Raw genomic sequence first — 17,058 nt, forward strand, 5'->3', positions numbered from 1 at the left:
TTTCCCTGAAACTGCTCTTCGTGAAGTACGTCTGCTGCGACCGTTGCTAAAGCTGCAGTGTGTTTCTGGAGCCTCTGGGGACACTCTTTAGCCATGTGCTGTGCACTGTCACAGATGTAACATTTCCTGTTCCCTCTAGGAGGCTTCGCCTTGACTGCACCGGACGTTGGGGCTCTGGCTGCTGTCTGAGCTCTAGCACCGCCAAGCTCCATTGGTTCCTCCCCCTGCCGCATTAGAGGCGAAGGATGCGCCTGGCCGAACTCCCTGGGGATAAAAGGAGGTGCCCTGGCTGGCGCACGCACCTGGCGACCTTCCTCACTGTGCCAAGGACGTTCTTCGTGTCGTATTCCAATCGCAAGAGCCCTCTGTACTACTTCTGCTAGGGTTTGAGGTCTGTCACCCCTGGCCAATTCATCTTTTATGGAGCCGTGGAGTCCCTCCCAGAACAAATCTCTCACTGGTTTGGAGTCTTTCTCCCAGCCCAATACAGTCAGCAATGCAAAAAAGCGCGAATGGTACTGACGCACAGTGGCTTTGCCTTGTCTGAGTCCGTGCATCTCTCGGCGCGCAACATCAACATCCACGGTGGACTGGAAACAAGCGTCCATAGCTTTGATAAATTCATCAGAATCGCGGCGGGCAGGACCATCTTCACACCACAAATTGCGCAGCCATGCTCTGGCGTCTCCATGCAAATGAGACACAATAAAACCCACTTTCTCCTCCTCATCTTTAAAGTCATTGCGAAGCAAATGCAGTGCATATAGGACTTCTGCTCTGAAACTGGGGTAGTGCTTCAGGTTCCCATCGAAGTGGGCGACCAAACTGCCCCCCCGCCTTCCAAGTCCAATTCCCTCTGATCTGGACCCTGGGAACCCCTCTCTGCATGCACGCTCCCACCTGGCTTGCAGATCCTGGCATCGCTTCTCCGCATCGTTACTCTTCTTCTGAGAGGCTATTACCGCAGTGGAGAGCTCGGTGACTGCGTTCCGTAGTGCTGTCAACTGTTCCTCCGCACTCATGGCTGCCACACTTCGTGAGCTTTGCAAAAAAATTTTTTGCGTTCTTTCTGAGAGGGGACTTACTGTCAGGGCCGCCTCAGGTCCCAGCTCACAAGAGACCAACGCCAAGTCCACTTTATTTACAAAAGTCTTTATTGAAGTACATTGTTTGCTCCACAGCCGAGGCGCGCAGCCCCACGTCTGTTACGCTTAGACCGCTGAAGTCCCCTCTGAATCAGTCCCGCCTCCACACCAGTTTAAGAGGCTTCTGCTGGTCCACCTCTTCCTGTCCTTCCTTTTCCGCAGGGTCTTTCTACCCCCCTGGGTTCCTTCCCTCCTGCTTTCCCCTGACGCTGAGTCCCCAGACGCCTGCTCCCCCCTCCTCCGTGCTTTGGGACCAGGCTCCTCCTCCGGGCTCTCCGCATTTCCGCGCGCCTCCACATTTGAACTTGGCGCGCGTTCGCTACCTCTGACCTTCCTCTTGACAGCTACACTACTCTCTGTGCTACTCTCCGCCCCTTCCGGCAGGACGTCTTGCCCCGATCTCCTTCCCCTCTCTGCTTCCTGCTCTGCTTCGTCTGTCACACTGGGAACTCCACCCTCTTCACTCCGTTCCGGCGGGGAAGCCGGCCCCGATCTCCAACTCCCACTCGGGGTTTCCCTGCTGCTCCCCTGCTCCTGACGAGTCCCCCCTGTGGCTCCCCTTGGCCTGACCAGGGGCGCCCCCTTTTGGGAATCCTCCGATTCACTTGAAAGACTCATGGAAACCCTCAAGTCATTGTCATCCTCCTCCTCCTCCTCCTCGTTCCTGGATTCTTCCCCCTCACTCTCAGTCTCCTCCCTCATCTGTGCCTCCCTCCCTGAACCCCTGACAGATGGCATATGACTTTATTTACGCTTCTGGTCCTTCTCCGCGAACCAGCATTGTTATGTTATTTCCATTTAGCAAAATCTGGTCTAGCTTTGTAATTCTTCATCCTTAGGTATGATCTCAAATTCTGTAACATCTTCCAATACCATGTTGACAAAGTCCTCGAATGCTAGGAGTGTGCCAACAATTTATCACTTTTCATCATGATGTGAATTCGTGAGCCTATGCACTTGTCCCCCAGCTCAAGAGGCAGAAGCTGAGACGGGTTGGTAGTCGCGTTGGCTGCCATTTTGCCCCAAATCCGGACTAATTGAGTCCGCCATTCTCTTAAGTTTTCAAACAGCTTAGTTCTTGAACTACTTGGAACCCGGATACTTCAAAGCCTGAAAGGAGTGTTCCGGTTTTGGAACTTTTTCCAGAAGCAGAACGTGCTCTGTTCTCAGCATAACTTCCATTTTGAGTGCCACAGAGGGAGGGAAGGCAGGCCAGGCAGCAAGCGAGCAGCAAGGGATGTCACTGCCACCCCCCCATCCACCTCCTGCTTGCAGGCAAGTAGGAGTGAGATCGGGCTGCTCTATTGGCAGCGTTGCTGCTTGCTCGGGAACAGGAGCTGGATCGGGGCAGCTCAGCTGGGGCGATGCAGGCTCCGTCGCACTTTCCATTGAGGGGGTTGTGGCTGTGCTCCCCTCAAGGGGGAGGTTTAAAGGAGCCCCCACATACGCACCAGAGCCCTTGCAAGGCAGCCAGGCTGAATAGTTGCTGAGGGTGTGGTAGGTGGAAGCTGCATCAGAGAGCCCCTGCACCACCCAAAGGCAGCCAGGCGCTCCCCAGCTGAGCTGCCCAACCCTGCTCCTACTTGAGAGCAAGCAGGAGCGGAGGCAGGGATCTCTCAGGAGCAGAGTGGAGGCTCTGCACTCCCCAGCTGATCGTAGGACACTTAACTCTTGGCTCTGCCTAAACCAGGCATGGCCCAACTTGTCCCTCCAGCTGTTTGGGGAGTACAAGGCCCACCATCCCTGACCACTGGTCCCGTGAGCTGGGGATGGTGGGAGTTGTAGTCCCCAAACAGCTGGAGGGCCAGGTGGTGGAATGACAGAACAGCTGAGGCTGCTTACAGAACCCCCTCTAACAGTGGACCAGGCACCCCAAGAAGCAACGGAGGAAAAGCAGTCGTGGCAATTCGCACCTGAGACATACAAGCAGCGCTCTTTACAAAAGAAATCCCCTTTCACCACTCAAGCCCTTGGGTTTACATTTCCCCTATTTTTGTGACACCTCCTCCTAAGGCACCCACATTTTGCCGGCACAATAGACACCAATTGCATCTCCTTGGCTAAACAGACTCTTGTGCAGGCATAGGCAAACTTGGCCCTTCAGCTAGGGATGGTGGGCATTGTAGTCCCAGAACAGCTGGAGGATTGTCCCAAGAGCGCCTGGACTCAAATCGTCTATTGAAAACTTCCCTCTGGTGGTTTTCACCACCACAGCTACTCACTTTGGGTGTCAGTAAAGATAATGGTCTAATTTGCCGGCGCCTCAATGGTATCTAGCATCGGAACAACTTGGTCACAATCAGGAAATTTTGCCTGCAGTATGACTCTGTTTCCCCTTCCCATTTTGAGACTCTGGCACCCTATTGGCGTAATCTAGCAATCCCAAAATACAGACGCGCTTTCACTCTTGCAAGATTGAATGTATCGCCCTGGGCTGGACTTGAAGGACGATGCCAACAGATTCCACCCGAAAAATGCTCCGGTCCCTGCGGACGCAGCCTGATCGAATTGGCAGTGCATGCCCTTTATAAAAAGGAATTAGATTATCACCCCTCTTTTTTTGTCCATTCCAGGTCGCCCAACCGCTGCCAGATTGGCAGATCAAGAGGAGCAGGTGACAGCAGAGGTGGCAAGGTTTTAAGCCGGGGCAATCAGAATAAGATCCACTATTTGACTTTTGATTCAAAACCCCAAAATGTATTTTACACCATGGACTTTTTATCTCTATTCTTTGTATATCGCAGGGGTGCCCAAACTTTTTCCAAAGAGGGTCAGATTTGATGAAGTGAACATGCGTGAGGACAACCTGGACAGTTGTTGAGCTGTTTTTTTTTTTTAGGATTTGTTGAATATTTTTTTTTTAATTAGGCCCCCGAAACTGCCTTTGGACGTGCCTGGTATATCATATTGTTGTTTTATTGCTGTGGCCGATGGCTGACGCAAAGAACGATTCCTTCACGCATTCCCCGGCTGCCCGTTCCTACTTGCGAGCAAGCGGGAGCCGGCTGGGGATCTCTCGGAGGCTTCGTGCTTCCCAGCTGAGCCATAGGTTCGCCACCGCTGCCTGAAACATAAATCCAGCCGTAGAGGCTGGCACATGAATCGGGGTCATCTCAGCGCAGCCTTTTGGGTGCCTGTGAACCACGTCCTAATATTTGCGTAAAAACTCAGTTTTGTGTTTCGAAGGTTGCTGAGGTCGAGGAATGCTACAACACGGCCTGCAAACAATTCGCGTACATACTCTGTTTTATGTTTTAAAGGTTGCCGAAGCCGAGGAATGCTACAACACGGCTCTCCGTCTATGCCCAACTCACGCGGATTCTCTTAATAACCTGGCCAACATCAAGCGAGAGCAAGGGAATATCGAGGAGGCTGTCCGCCTCTACCGGAAAGCTCTTGAGGTACCTGCGTGGAGAATTACAACAATAATAATTATTATAATTGACACACCAGGGTTAGGCATGCATACCCTGGATGCCTGGTTTGGGGCTTTTTACAAATCGCCAGATTTTTTGTGATCAATAACGGAAGTAATGGTGATGAACTGAAAGTGAAATAGCATTTTAAGGATCAACAAAGCATGGTGTTCATTTGGCCTGATAAGTCACTTTGGGAAAGAAAAGGGTCTGTGCCTGTTTTTATAGTCATGGGCCTCCTAGAATGATCGAAAATCTGCTTTTTCATCAGAAAAACAAAGCAAGGCGATGAAATTGAAATAAAAGCTGGACGCTTGCCACTCCTTGTCAGCTGAGCTTGATCATCTGATAGTCTTATTTTCTAACAGTATTTCCTGTGCATGCTAAAAAGGCAGTCCATAGGCCCCTAATTATTATTGTTATTATTATTATTGTTGTTAATTTTTACAAGTTACCGTATTTTTCGCACGATTGGACGCACCGGACCATAGGACGCACCTAGTTTTTTGGGGGGGAAATAAAGGGAAAAAATTTCCCCTTTATTTCCCCCCCAAAAGCAGGTCAGGGAAACCGAACCAGGTCGAGGAACAGCGGGATAGTGGCGCTGCGCCTCCCTGCTGTCCCCCAAGCTTGTGGGGCTGGCCGATGTCTGTCCGGCGGGCGGGGAGCTCTGCTTCAGGGCGCCCCACCCGCCAGGCAGCAGGCTGCTATCCGCAGCGTGGGGAGCCTTGTGGGGAACTCCTGCAAGGCTCCCCACTCTGCGGATGTATGCGTGGCGCGAGGGGTGCTCTGCTTCAGGGCGCCCCACCCGCCAGGCAGCAGGCTGCTATCCGCAGCGTGGGGAGCCCTGTGGGGAACTCCTGCAAGGCTCCCCACTCTGCGGATGTATGCCTGGCGCGAGGGGTGCTCTGCTTCAGGGCGCCCCACCCGCCAGGCAGCAGGCTGCTATCCGCAGCGTGGGGAGCCCTGTGGGGAATTCCTGCAAGGCTCCCCATGCTGCGGATGTGTTCCCGAAGCGCCTGGAGCTCTGCTTTCAGGGCGCCCGGCGCTCCGGGAAGCAGGCTGCTATCCGCAGCCTAGACACGGCTAGCGGAGCGCTAATCCCGAAGGCCCAAGCTTCGGGATTAGCGCGGCGCTTCGCTAGCCCTGGGAGAGCCACGCAACGTCGCGGGGCTCTCCCAGGGCTAGCGAGACCTTGCCGGCACCCAGAAGCTTGGGGCGCGCTGAGCTCCGCGCGCCCCAAGCTTCGAGATTAGCGCGGCGCTTCGCTAGCCCTGGGAGAGCCACGCAACGTCGCGGGGCTCTCCCAGGGCTAGCGAGACCTTGCCGGCACCCAGAAGCTTGGGGCGCGCTGAGCTCCGCGCGCCCCAAGCTTCGGGATTAATGCAGCGAAGCCTGGAGAGCGAGAGGGGTCGGTGCGCACCGACCCCTCTCACTCTCCAGGCTTCAGCGAAAGCCTGCATTCGCTCCATAGGACGCACACACATTTTCCCTTGCTTTTTAGGAGGGAAAAAGTGCGTCCTATGGTGCGAAAAATACGGTATTCCAAATGGCGATTTGTTTTGCGGCCGGCCCCCGACATGTTTGAGCATAAAAGAGGGGCTCTTTAAAATACGGCATTGATCATTTGACAGTTTGATCTCCTAACAGTATTTCCTATGCACGCTAAAAAGGCAGTCTATTAGGTCCCTAATTATTATTATTATTGTTTTTTATATAATAATAATAATAATAATAATAATAATAATAATAATAATAATAATAATAATAATAATTACAAGTTAATTCCAAATGGTGATTAATTTCACGCTCGGCCCCCGCAACCTTTGGGCCTAAAAGAGGGGCTTTTTAAAATACGGCATTGATCATTTGATAGTCTGATTTCCTATGCATGCTAAAAAGGCAGTCCATAGGCCTATTATTATTATTATTATTATTATTATTACTACAAGTCATTCCAAATGAGAATTTGTTTCGTGGCCAGCCCCTGCCACGTTTCAGCCTAAAAGTGGGGCTTTTTAAAATATGGCATTGATCATTTGACAGTCTGATCTCCGAACAGTATTTCCTCTGCATGCTAAAAAGGCAGTCCATAGGTCACTAATTATTATTATTAATTTTTACAAGTCATTTGAAAGGTGGATTTATTTCGCACCCGTAACCTTTGAGCCTCAAAGAGTGGCCTCCGTCTCTTTAGAATACAGTCATACCTTGGGTTACAGATGCTTCAGGTTGCATTTTTTCGGGTTGCGGACTGCCGAAACCCGGAAGTACCGGAACGGGTTACTTCCGGGTTTCGGCAGTCACGCATGCTCAGAAGCTCTAAATCGTGCATTGCGCATGCGCAGATGCGTCAAATTGCAACCTGCACATGTGCAGATGCACCACTGCGGGTTGCGAACGTGCATCCCACACGGATCACGTTCCCAACCCGAGCGTCCACTGTACAGCCTTCTCGGGGGAACTAAGAGTGATCTTCTTCCCTGCAGGTCTTCCCAGAGTTTGCGGCTGCGCATTCGAATTTAGCCAGCGTTTTGCAACAGCAAGGAAAGCTCCAGGAGGCTCTTATGCACTACAAGGAGGCCATCAGGTGAGCTTCCAAAGCCATGGGGAAAATAGATTGAAAGAGCTCCTCCTTATTGTATTTTAATTTTGCTGGAAGCAGCCCAGACTGGCTGGGTATAAATAATAAATTATAGCTCGGCTTTTAATACCATCCTCCCAGATATTCTTATTAAGAAGCTCACAGATCTGGACCTTTCTTCTACCATCTGTGACTGGATTAAAGACTTTTTGAGGGATTGGACACAAACAGTGAGGATTGGGACTGTTACAGCTACTCCCCTGAAGCTTAGCACTGGCACCCCACAGGGATGTGTGCTAAGTCCCTACCTGTACTCATTGTACACATATGACTGCATATCATCTGATACATCCACAGTAATTATTAAGTTTGCAGGTGATACTACCATAATGGGCCTAATTGTAGGCGGAGATGAAACAGCGTACGGGGGAGGTTCAAAAAGTATTTACTTGGTGCTCAGAGAATAACTTGCACCTAAATAGTAGTAAGACAAAGGAGATGGTGTTGGACTTCTGGAGGAAGAGAGGGGAACCTGCCCCGTTGTATATCGGGGGGGGGGGGGGCTGTGTGGAGAGAGTGTCGTCCTTTAAATTCCTGGGAGTTTACTTTAGTGAGGACCTCGCTTGGAAAATCAACATAATTCAGGTGGTCAGAAAGGCCCAACAGAGACTCCATTTCCTCAGGGTTTTACAAAAGAATAATGTTGAACAACAACTGATGAACTCCTTCTACCGGTCCACAATAGAAAGTGTCCTTTCATATTGTATCACAGTGTGGTATGCTGCCTGACAGCCACTGATAGAAAGTCTCTATGGAGGGTGGTGAATACAGCACATGATATCATGGGCTGTCCCTTGAGTCCGCTAGATGACATTGCAAGGGATCGTTGCCTTAGAATAGTGAGAAAAATTCTCAGGGATGACTCACACCCTGGCCAGCACCTCTTTAATCTTCTACCCTCGGGCAGGAGATAAGAAGCATAATCAGCCGTACCAACAGGCTAAAAAATAGCTTTTATCCGTGGGCTGTTAGGCTGTTGAACAGAAAATAACATTGCGAAATTGACTTGCGAGGTGGTGCATTGTTCGATAAGAGACTGAGTGGGGGGTGGAGGGAGGCTCGTTTAATTTCATTGTACACAGGATGTGCAATGACAATAAAGGTATTATTATTATTGTCAGGGGACTGCCATCAGAACAGGGGAGGGAGGCAGGGACGGCATTGGGATACAGGGAGCCGCAGAAATTTGTAAGGAGCAGTTCCTCGTCCAGCGGTGGGGAAAGCCACACCTCCAGTGGAGAAGAGAGGGAAGGGGCCAGCCAAGCGAGGAGAGGGCTCGAAGATGCTGCTGAGAGCCCAAGCGGAGGTGCACACGCCACTTCCGTCGCCCAACTTGCGCAGAGGGGTGAAACGCAAAGAGGGGAGGCGGAAATTTGGGGCGTCTTAAGTTCTTACGTTGGGGGAGAAGCCGGAAGGGGCCACTCCCAGATTCTGCAAGTGACTAAGACGGACATGAACCTTGTGTATCTGCACTGTAAATAGTTGGCACAATAAAACCTGTAAAAGACAGGTCGGAGTCCTGCCTGGTTACTCACGAGCAACCACCACACAGCATCTGACAGCAATCTGGGAGTCTTTAAGGTTGCTCGCATGTAGCAGTGAAGAGCAGCATGAGTCACCAGAAAAAAGGAGCTGCAGGCGGAGGCGCTGAGGAAGAGGAGGTGCGGAACATAGCGGCCCTGGTGCAGAGGAACGTGGAGCTGGAAGCGCATGTCGCTGATCTCAGAGCGAGGCTGGAGGAGCGCAGATTGCAGGAGCAGCACATCAAGGCAAATCCGGTGAGGAGAAAGGTGTTGGGATCTCAGCTCCGTTCCTCTGAGCTGATAAGGCTCATTTTCTTACGAGCCCTCCCAGCAGAGCATCAAAACAACACAGCGGAAGGATGAGATAGGTATGAGCTACATTTTTATGCTTTATTACTAAGCTATGCAGAGAGCAAAGAAATATACATCTTCTCCCTGTGAGAGCAGAGAGCAACTGAACAAAGGAAACAGGAAACCAGTAACGTCACATCCCATCTCCCTTTCCCCTGAGACTCCAATAGTATCTGGACTCTTTGACAGACTTCCGGGTTAGCGCCTCCGGTAATGGCTGAATTCCTCTGATCGGGAGGAATTCGCTTTGTGGAAATTAGGGTCTGGCCGCCACGGCGAAGGCGGGGACCCACAAAAAACCACAGGCGGGAGAAGCCTGTGAATGTGGGATTCGGCTGGCACCTTTTGCGCCTCCCCTACTCGCGGGGAAACCCGATTTCGGGGATCCGGAGCGATGTGGGGTGAGTGGCGCGGTGCTTCGAATTGACTGCTGCTTTCACGGAGTGAAACCGCATTGCCGTTGCCGGAGAGCGCTGACTTTTTCCTGTGGACAATTTGATCTTAAAACAACTACCCGTGAGTAGAACGGAAAATTGGATTTTTAAACGTCTTAATTTGGCACCGAAACGGGGGAGGTTTCAAACAGGAAGTCCGCCTTCCACTTTTGTAAATAGACTGAAGCAAAGAGGCTGCAAGCTAAAGTCTTGGAAAGCTTTTCATAAAGGATTAAACTTCCATCGGCTAAAATCATCAAACCCCCCTTGGAAGCAGGAGAAGAGGGGGGAAATTTTAGACCGCATAAGCCTGCAGGAGAGAGTGAAGAAAGTCAAATTACCACCGCTCTGAACCTGGAAACGGGCTGCTAGTAAGACTGAAGTTTTGGATATGCTCATTGACTGTGAATAGATCGTTTGTTGACAGTAAGTTAAAGAAGAGAAATACATTGTTTCCATTGTCTCCTTCTGCGTTTAAAAAGGAGTAAAAGTAATTGAAAATTGAAACTAACTTTTGATACAAATAGAAATTGTTTCCCCCTAGAGGAAGCCTTTGAAATTGTTACATGAGCTAAGCTGGGGGAATTTCCAGCTGCAAGATAAGACTGTGAGAATCTGGGATTGACCTTGGACCATTAAGAATGTTGACAGAAGAAGCCTTAGTGGTTGCATTATGTAAGATTATTGACTCACTGGAACAGCTCCATAAGAAGACGGATGTGATGATTATAAAAATTCATAACTTGGAACAAAAAGTGCCTAATTTGGGACAAAAAGTTAATATTAATACAGAAACTATTCAGGAATCGATACAGGGATCTACTTTGACATGGCAAATTGAGGAGAAGGCGGGGGAGAAAGTTGTTGTAGCACAAGTGGAGAGGGAGAGAGCTCCAGCTTCACAGATGCAATTTGATGACTATAAGTTGATGCCTTTTATGACTGAATTTAGAGAAAGTCAGACTTTGAGGATTGGAGCCCCGCTTGGACTGGAGAAGGAAAGTTGGATAGATCCCTTTACGCAGGGATTTATTGACCTTTGGGACCTGGACTTGGGTCAGGAGGAGACTGGAGTTGTGGGGACCGCCAGACTTGGAGGAGCTTTGAAATACGACTGGAAATATCTTTTGAATTTTAGTTTTAACTATGGAGATTTGGCTGACTTCTCGAAAAGGAATAAAAACATTGCTAGGTGGGAATTTCCCCAAGATCTACTTTTCAGCATCAAAGGAAGGAAAATAAGAACAAGATCAGGAGAAGACAAAGTAAAGTGCATGTATAAATATGAAGAAGACCTGCAGAAGGGACTTGGAAAAGAGTTAAGAGCCTCGGACAGAAGATCACCAGGTTGATGGACTATATGGAATTGATGGAAATGACTGGCAGAATCCGAGACCAGGGAGAAGAGACGGTGGAAGAATATTGGAAAAAGTTTAAAATCTATATATGGAAATAATGTAAAATTAATGAGTGTTAGAAAAATGTTGGAAGGGAATTATACGGCTTTAGTAGAAATGTTTTAAGGAATTAAGCATAAATAAGTATTATAGTATTAATGGAAAATAAGGTTAAAATATGTTAAGATAATCATATGACAGAAAATAGAGAAAGATGGAAAGGATTTGCTGAAATAATTAATAGAAATGGAATACAAAAAGGGAGGTGAGAGGAGGTCGATGAAACAAGGGAATAAAAGAGAGGATATTGAGATGGTAAGATGTGTGTTTTTTGAATTGTTTTTGCTTTCGTTTTGTTTAATGTGTTAATGTTGTGTTGTGTATTGTTTATATATTGTATTGATTTTTCTTTTTCTTTTTTCCCCCTTTTTTTGTAAGGTTTAAAAGTAATAAATATTATTTTTTTTAAAAGTATCTGGACTCTTTGGAATGTAAACACAGTCCTGTGACTGCAAGCAGCTGCACAGTGAGGAAACAGAAACTAACAAAAGGTACCGGGGCTGGTGAGCAAATTTAGCGGGAACCCTCAAGAGTACCTTGCCTTTAAGACTGAGTTTAAATACGCTGGACTTGCAAAAGAAAGAGTTTGACAATGATGAGGAGAGGGTGGCATTCATAGTTGCCCACTTAGAAGGAGCAGCCCGGGAATGGGTGAGAGCCCTGATAGCGGCGGGAAACGATGCCCTCCAGGACTTGAGGAAATTTTATGAGGTGATGGACGCAATGTTTATCAGGCGCACAGTAGAAGGGCCCCATCCGTGCCCTCCCAAGGCGGGCATAGTAGTCAAGGTGGTGCTGGAGCTCCCTAATGGCCACCTGGTGGAAGTGCAGGCCTTGGTCGATTCAGGAGCCAGTGCAAATTTCTTCATCAGAGACTTTGCCTTGGAGCACCAGTTGCACCTGCTCCCGCTAGACTTTCCCTTGCAAGTCACCACCATTGATGGGAGAGTTGCTGGGGGGGGGGAGTGACACACCAACCCCCCCCCCATGAGAATGAGGGTCTCCAAACACTCCAAGACCATTGCTTTTCATGTGACCACCTTGGCAGGACCTCCTATCATTCTGGGAATGAGCTGGCTGGCTCTCCATGATCCGGTGGTGTCGTGGCACCAGCGATCCCTCACCTTCAGGTCGGCACACTGTGTGGAACACGGTCTGGGAGGGGAGGAGCCACGGGAGAGGAAGACAAAGGTCGCTATGGCGAGTCTGGGGGAGAACAAGGTAATTCCTCAGCAGTATGCGGATTTTTAGGAAGTTTTCAGCGAGCGGGAGGCTGACAAGTCACCCCCACACAGGCCGTACGATTGTCAACTCAATTTAGTCCCAGGGGCCAGACTGCTGGCGGGTAAGCTGTACTCAGTGTCAGACCAAGAGATACAGGATCTGAAGGAGTTTAATTACAAGAACTTGAGAAGAGGTTTCATCCGAGAATCTAAGGTGGTGGTGGGGAGTCCAGTGTTGTTTGTGGACAAAAAGGGGACAAAAGTGTGTTGCCTAGTGGTGGATTTCAGAATTGTCAACTCCTTGACGGAACCCCTCGCTTTCCCCATGCCTTGCATCGATGACGTATTGGTGAGAGTACGCCAGGGCAGAATTTTTTACCAAACTTGACCTCAGAGGAGCTTACAACCTGATCAGGGTGTGAGAGGGAGACGAATGGAAGACGACCATGTTTACACCGTTAGGGGCATTTGAGTATCTCATTATGCCCTTCGGACTACAAGGCAGAAGTCCCTGTTTCCAGGCCTTCATGCATCACATGCTGGGTTCCCTCCTGTACTGTGTCTGTTTCTTGGATGACGTCTTGGTCTTTTCAGAGAATGAGAAACAGCATGTGGAGGACGTTCTGCAACTCTTGGAGAAGCTCAAGGAGCATCAGTTGTGGGTCAAACTGGAGAAATGCCAGTTTCATGCTTGTGAGGTCGAGTTCCTGGGGTACCGGCTGTCGGATAGGGGACTTGCCATGGATCAGGAGAAGGTGAAGGCTGTGCTAGACTGGGAAAGCCCCAAGATGAAGAAGGATTTGCAGGGATTCCTGGGCTTTAGCAACTTCTACTGAAAGTTTATCAAGAACTTTGCGCATTTGTTGGCGCCCATAACTGGTTGTCTCAGTGGGAAGAGAAAGTTTCTGTGGACTAAGGAGGTGCAGCAGGCCTTTGAAAGCTTAAAGAACAAAATGCAGGGGGAGATTGGAGGCCTTGTGCCTTTTTCTCCCGGAAGCTGAACAAATTGGAGCAAAATTACACAATTTATGACAAAGAATTGCTGGCCATTTATGCGGCTTTTAAGCAGTGGAGACACTTTCTGATGGGGTGCAGCAGCAGATCCAGGTGTGGACAGGCCACAAGAACTTGGAATATTGGCACACTGTGTGTGCTTTTTCAGAGGCAGATCCGTTGGGCAGAGTTTTTTGCCAATTTTAACTTTAAGATCCAATATGTCCCTGGAGAGCAGAACGTGAGAGCAGACACGCTATCCAGGAAACCTGAGTACATGGAAGATTAAGGGCCACCCGTGGCCAGACATAGGTTCCAGGGGGACAAATGGACCTGTGGGGGAGCACTGGCAGGGGAGGCAGAACTGGTGAGACTCACCAAAGACGATGACTTTGCTCAAAGGAAATTAGGCGAGCTCAAGGAGGGGCTGGGAGCAGATGGGGGCTTTGAGGAGAAAGGGGGGCTGTTATTCTACAAAGGGTCACTGTGCCGTATTTTTTGCTCCATAAGGCGCACCTAGTTTTTAGAGGGGGGATCAAGCTGCTTTTGGGGGCTGGGGCGGGACCGGGCTTTCCCCTCCAGCCCCGACAAGTTCTGGGAGAAGCGGCCTGCACGCAGCCTGTCGCAGCTATTTGGGGCCACACGTGCAGCCTGTCCACTTCTCCCAGATCTTCACGGGGCTGGAGGGGGAAGCCCGCCCCCCCAGCCCCGACAAGCTCTGGGAGTATTCCCCACCTCCCTTTAAAGAGCGCACGGCTTTTGCGGGAGGTGGGGGAATTCCCCCACCTCCCGCAAAAGCCCACAGGAGCCGTGCACCCTTTAAGGAGCGCACAGCTCCTTTGGGCTTTTCTACGAGGAGGGAGAAGGGACTGACTGGCCGCTTCAATCCCTTCTCCCTCCTGGGGAAAAGCCCACAAGAGCCGCAGGGAGCTTGTGTGTGGCTCTTGGGGGCTTTTCCTGCCTGCCTCCCCCCTGCATTCGCGCCATAAGACGCACACACATTTCCCCTTACTTTTTAGGAGGGAAAAAGTGCGTCTTATGGAGCGAAAAATACGGTATGTACCGGGAGAGCCTTTGAGGGTCAGAGTCCTCAAGCAGCTCCATGACAACCCTACAGCTGGGCATTTTGGGCAACACAAGACCATGTTGTTAGTTACGCGGGATTTCTGGTGGCCCAAGGTAAGGGAGGATGTGCGGGAATATGTACGAGGATGCGACACGTGTCAGAGAGCAAAGAGGGAAAGGGCGGCTCCGGCGGGGCTTACCCACACTGGGGAGACCATGGGAGGCAGTGTCCATAGACTTCATGATGGACCTGCCCATGTCCCGAGGTAAGACAGCTGTCATGGTGGTGGTGGACCTGCTGACCAAGATGTGTCACTTTGTGGCATCCTCCCATGCGGTGACAGCTGAGGAAACCGCCATGTTCCTGGATCTCAATCTTATGGCTGCATGGGGTCCCTTCTAGGGTAATTTCGGACCATGGAAGACAGTTCACCTTGTGTTTCTGGCGCAAGCTCATGAATTTGTTGGAGGTAGAGGTGAGCTTCTCCACAGCCAGGCACCCACAGACTAATGGACAGGTGGAGAGAGCGAATGCCATTTTGCAGCAGTACTTGCGCTGCTATGTCAATCAGCGGCAGAATGATTGGGTGGAGAAGCTAGCACTGGCAGAGTTTACGTACAATAATGCTGAACACGTGTCCACAGGGATGAGTCCCTTTCTTTCCAATTACGGGTGTCATCCTAGGGCCTTTCCTCCTCCACAAAAATAGCTGTTTACTTGGCCGTTTTCCTATGCCGTGAAGGCTGAAATTTCAATTCAGCGGAGCAGGGTCAAGATAATAACTGATATGCATGAAATTTCAGGTATAGCTGTATAATCCCTAATGTAGTAAGATAAGACCTTTGGAGCAGGCATTTTTTAAAAAAAAGAGTTTTTTATGAACCGCCCTACTGAACACCCAATGCTTTTCAGTGGAGCAGGGTCAAGATATTAACTCAGGCATGGCCAAACGTGGCCCTCCAGCTGCTTTGGGATTACAATGCCCATCATCCCTGACCACTGGTCCTGTGAGCTTGGGATGACGGGAGTTGTAGTCCCAAAACAGCTGGAGGGCCAAGTTGGGCCATGCCTGTATTAACTGATACGCATGAAATTTCAGATATAGCTATATAAACCTAGTGTAGTAAGATAAGACCTTTGGAGTAGGCATTTTCAAAAAAGAGTTTTTTATGAACTGCCCTAATGACCACCGCATGGGATAGAAAGAGCCCTCTCGGCCCTTTTTTCCCCTGCGTAACTTCGATGTGTTTTTGTACCAAAAATACACTTTTTATCTCGCCCTACGCGTCAGAATCAGCCCCACTTTTGCAGACGCCTATTCCAACATGGGGAACACCTTGAAGGAAATGCAAGACGTCCAAGGAGCTCTGCAATGCTACACAAGAGCCATCCAAATAAATCCTGCATTTGCCGATGCCCACAGCAACCTCGCTTCCATCCATAAGGTGAGCTTTGTGTCTATGCTAAATCTCTTTTTTCTGGGGGGGGGGGGATGACGGGGAAATCCATTAGTTTTTACAAAGGAAAACAATTGGCGAAAGCCATCCCAAATCGAGACATGTCGCAAAAAGAAAAAGGGAAAACCAGAATTTATGCTGGAAGTGCAAGGAGGCACACCGATACATTTATGGTGGGGTTGTGGAATAGTTCAAAAATTCATGAGGAAATAAAAAAGATTCTCAGAATTAATTTAGAGAAAAAACCAGAGGCATATTTACTGAGTATAAGATGTAAACAAATACCACAAGATCGAAAGATATTCTTATATGCAACAGGCTACTCCTTGCACAAAACTGGAAATGGAAATATATACACACAAAGGATGACTAGATAAAGAAATTGCATTTATAGAATTGGCAAGGTTAACTGCAGTAATAAGGTACCAATCAAACCAGAAAATAGAAATACAATGGAAATGGTTTGAGGATTACATGTCCAAGTACTGCTCAAAAACTAACATGCTGATATGTTTGTAAAGCTGGTGAAAAAAACCAGCAAGTTAAAAGAGTTAAGAAATATAAATTTAGATTAAAATTGCAATGTGAATGTGAGTGAAGTCACATGGGTATTTGGGTAAATAGTGAGTTGGGTATAGGGTTTAGGGTTAGATGTGGGGAATCCGTATATATAGTATTATATATGTAATGTATAGTGTTGAAAATGTACGGCAACTAACATGTAAAATGAAGTCAATAATAAATAGGAAAAAAAATGCAATGTGTAATATATAGGAGGGTGAGGGACAGTCGAGGGAAGTCGCAAGGGTGTTTTAATGTCTGTAATTTATGGTGGTAGGGTAATATAATTTTTGTATTATTGTGTTTATGTGTTTGTAAATAAAATTTAAAAAAAGAAAAAAGGGGGGAAATGTACTTTTCAGTGTCAGGCGGGGTTTTATTACTCCAAAATAAAGTAAAAAATGGGGGGGGTCGTCTTATACGGGCGATTGGGTCGGTGAATGGCTTGTTTTCTTAAATTTGAGCCCCCCGAAATAGAGGGCGTCTTATACAGGCGGGAAAGCATGGCAGATTCCTACACCCAAAAATCACATTGTGACTTCCGATCACCCCAATGCGATCCCTATGTCATGTTTCTGACGGCGCCCTTTCGCTCGTCTCTCCTAGATCTCAAATGCATTGCATTTGTCCTATTTCCTGCTGTCCTTCGTCAATCCACACCCTCCGAAGAATTAAATTTTTCCAGCCTTCTTTTAGACCAGGCATGTCGCAAGCCTTGCCCAGGGGCCTAATCCAGTTTACTTACTGGGGCAAAGCTCAACAACTTCGGGGTAAAATTGCCCCCAAAA

General features: G+C 48.9%; 1 protein-coding gene and 1 pseudogene across 2 annotated transcripts in view; one reads left to right on the plus strand and one right to left on the minus strand.

Moving 5' to 3' along the window:
* Positions 1-17,058, plus strand: part of LOC144326277 (UDP-N-acetylglucosamine--peptide N-acetylglucosaminyltransferase 110 kDa subunit-like) — a 133,960-nt gene that overhangs the window by 58,989 nt on the left and 57,913 nt on the right. For both annotated transcript variants that reach the window (XM_077922828.1, XM_077922827.1), the window contains exons 8-10: positions 4,406-4,546; positions 7,051-7,151; positions 15,544-15,697. In XM_077922828.1, coding sequence (XP_077778954.1) covers positions 4,406-4,546; positions 7,051-7,151; positions 15,544-15,697 — 396 coding nt within the window. The remainder of the gene's footprint in view (positions 1-4,405; positions 4,547-7,050; positions 7,152-15,543; positions 15,698-17,058) is intronic.
* On the minus strand, positions 1,883-2,186 carry LOC144326279 (U6 snRNA-associated Sm-like protein LSm5 pseudogene; annotated as a pseudogene).

Source organism: Podarcis muralis, chromosome W (assembly GCF_964188315.1).
Source record: "Podarcis muralis chromosome W, rPodMur119.hap1.1, whole genome shotgun sequence".
Classification (NCBI taxonomy): domain Eukaryota; kingdom Metazoa; phylum Chordata; class Lepidosauria; order Squamata; family Lacertidae; genus Podarcis; species Podarcis muralis.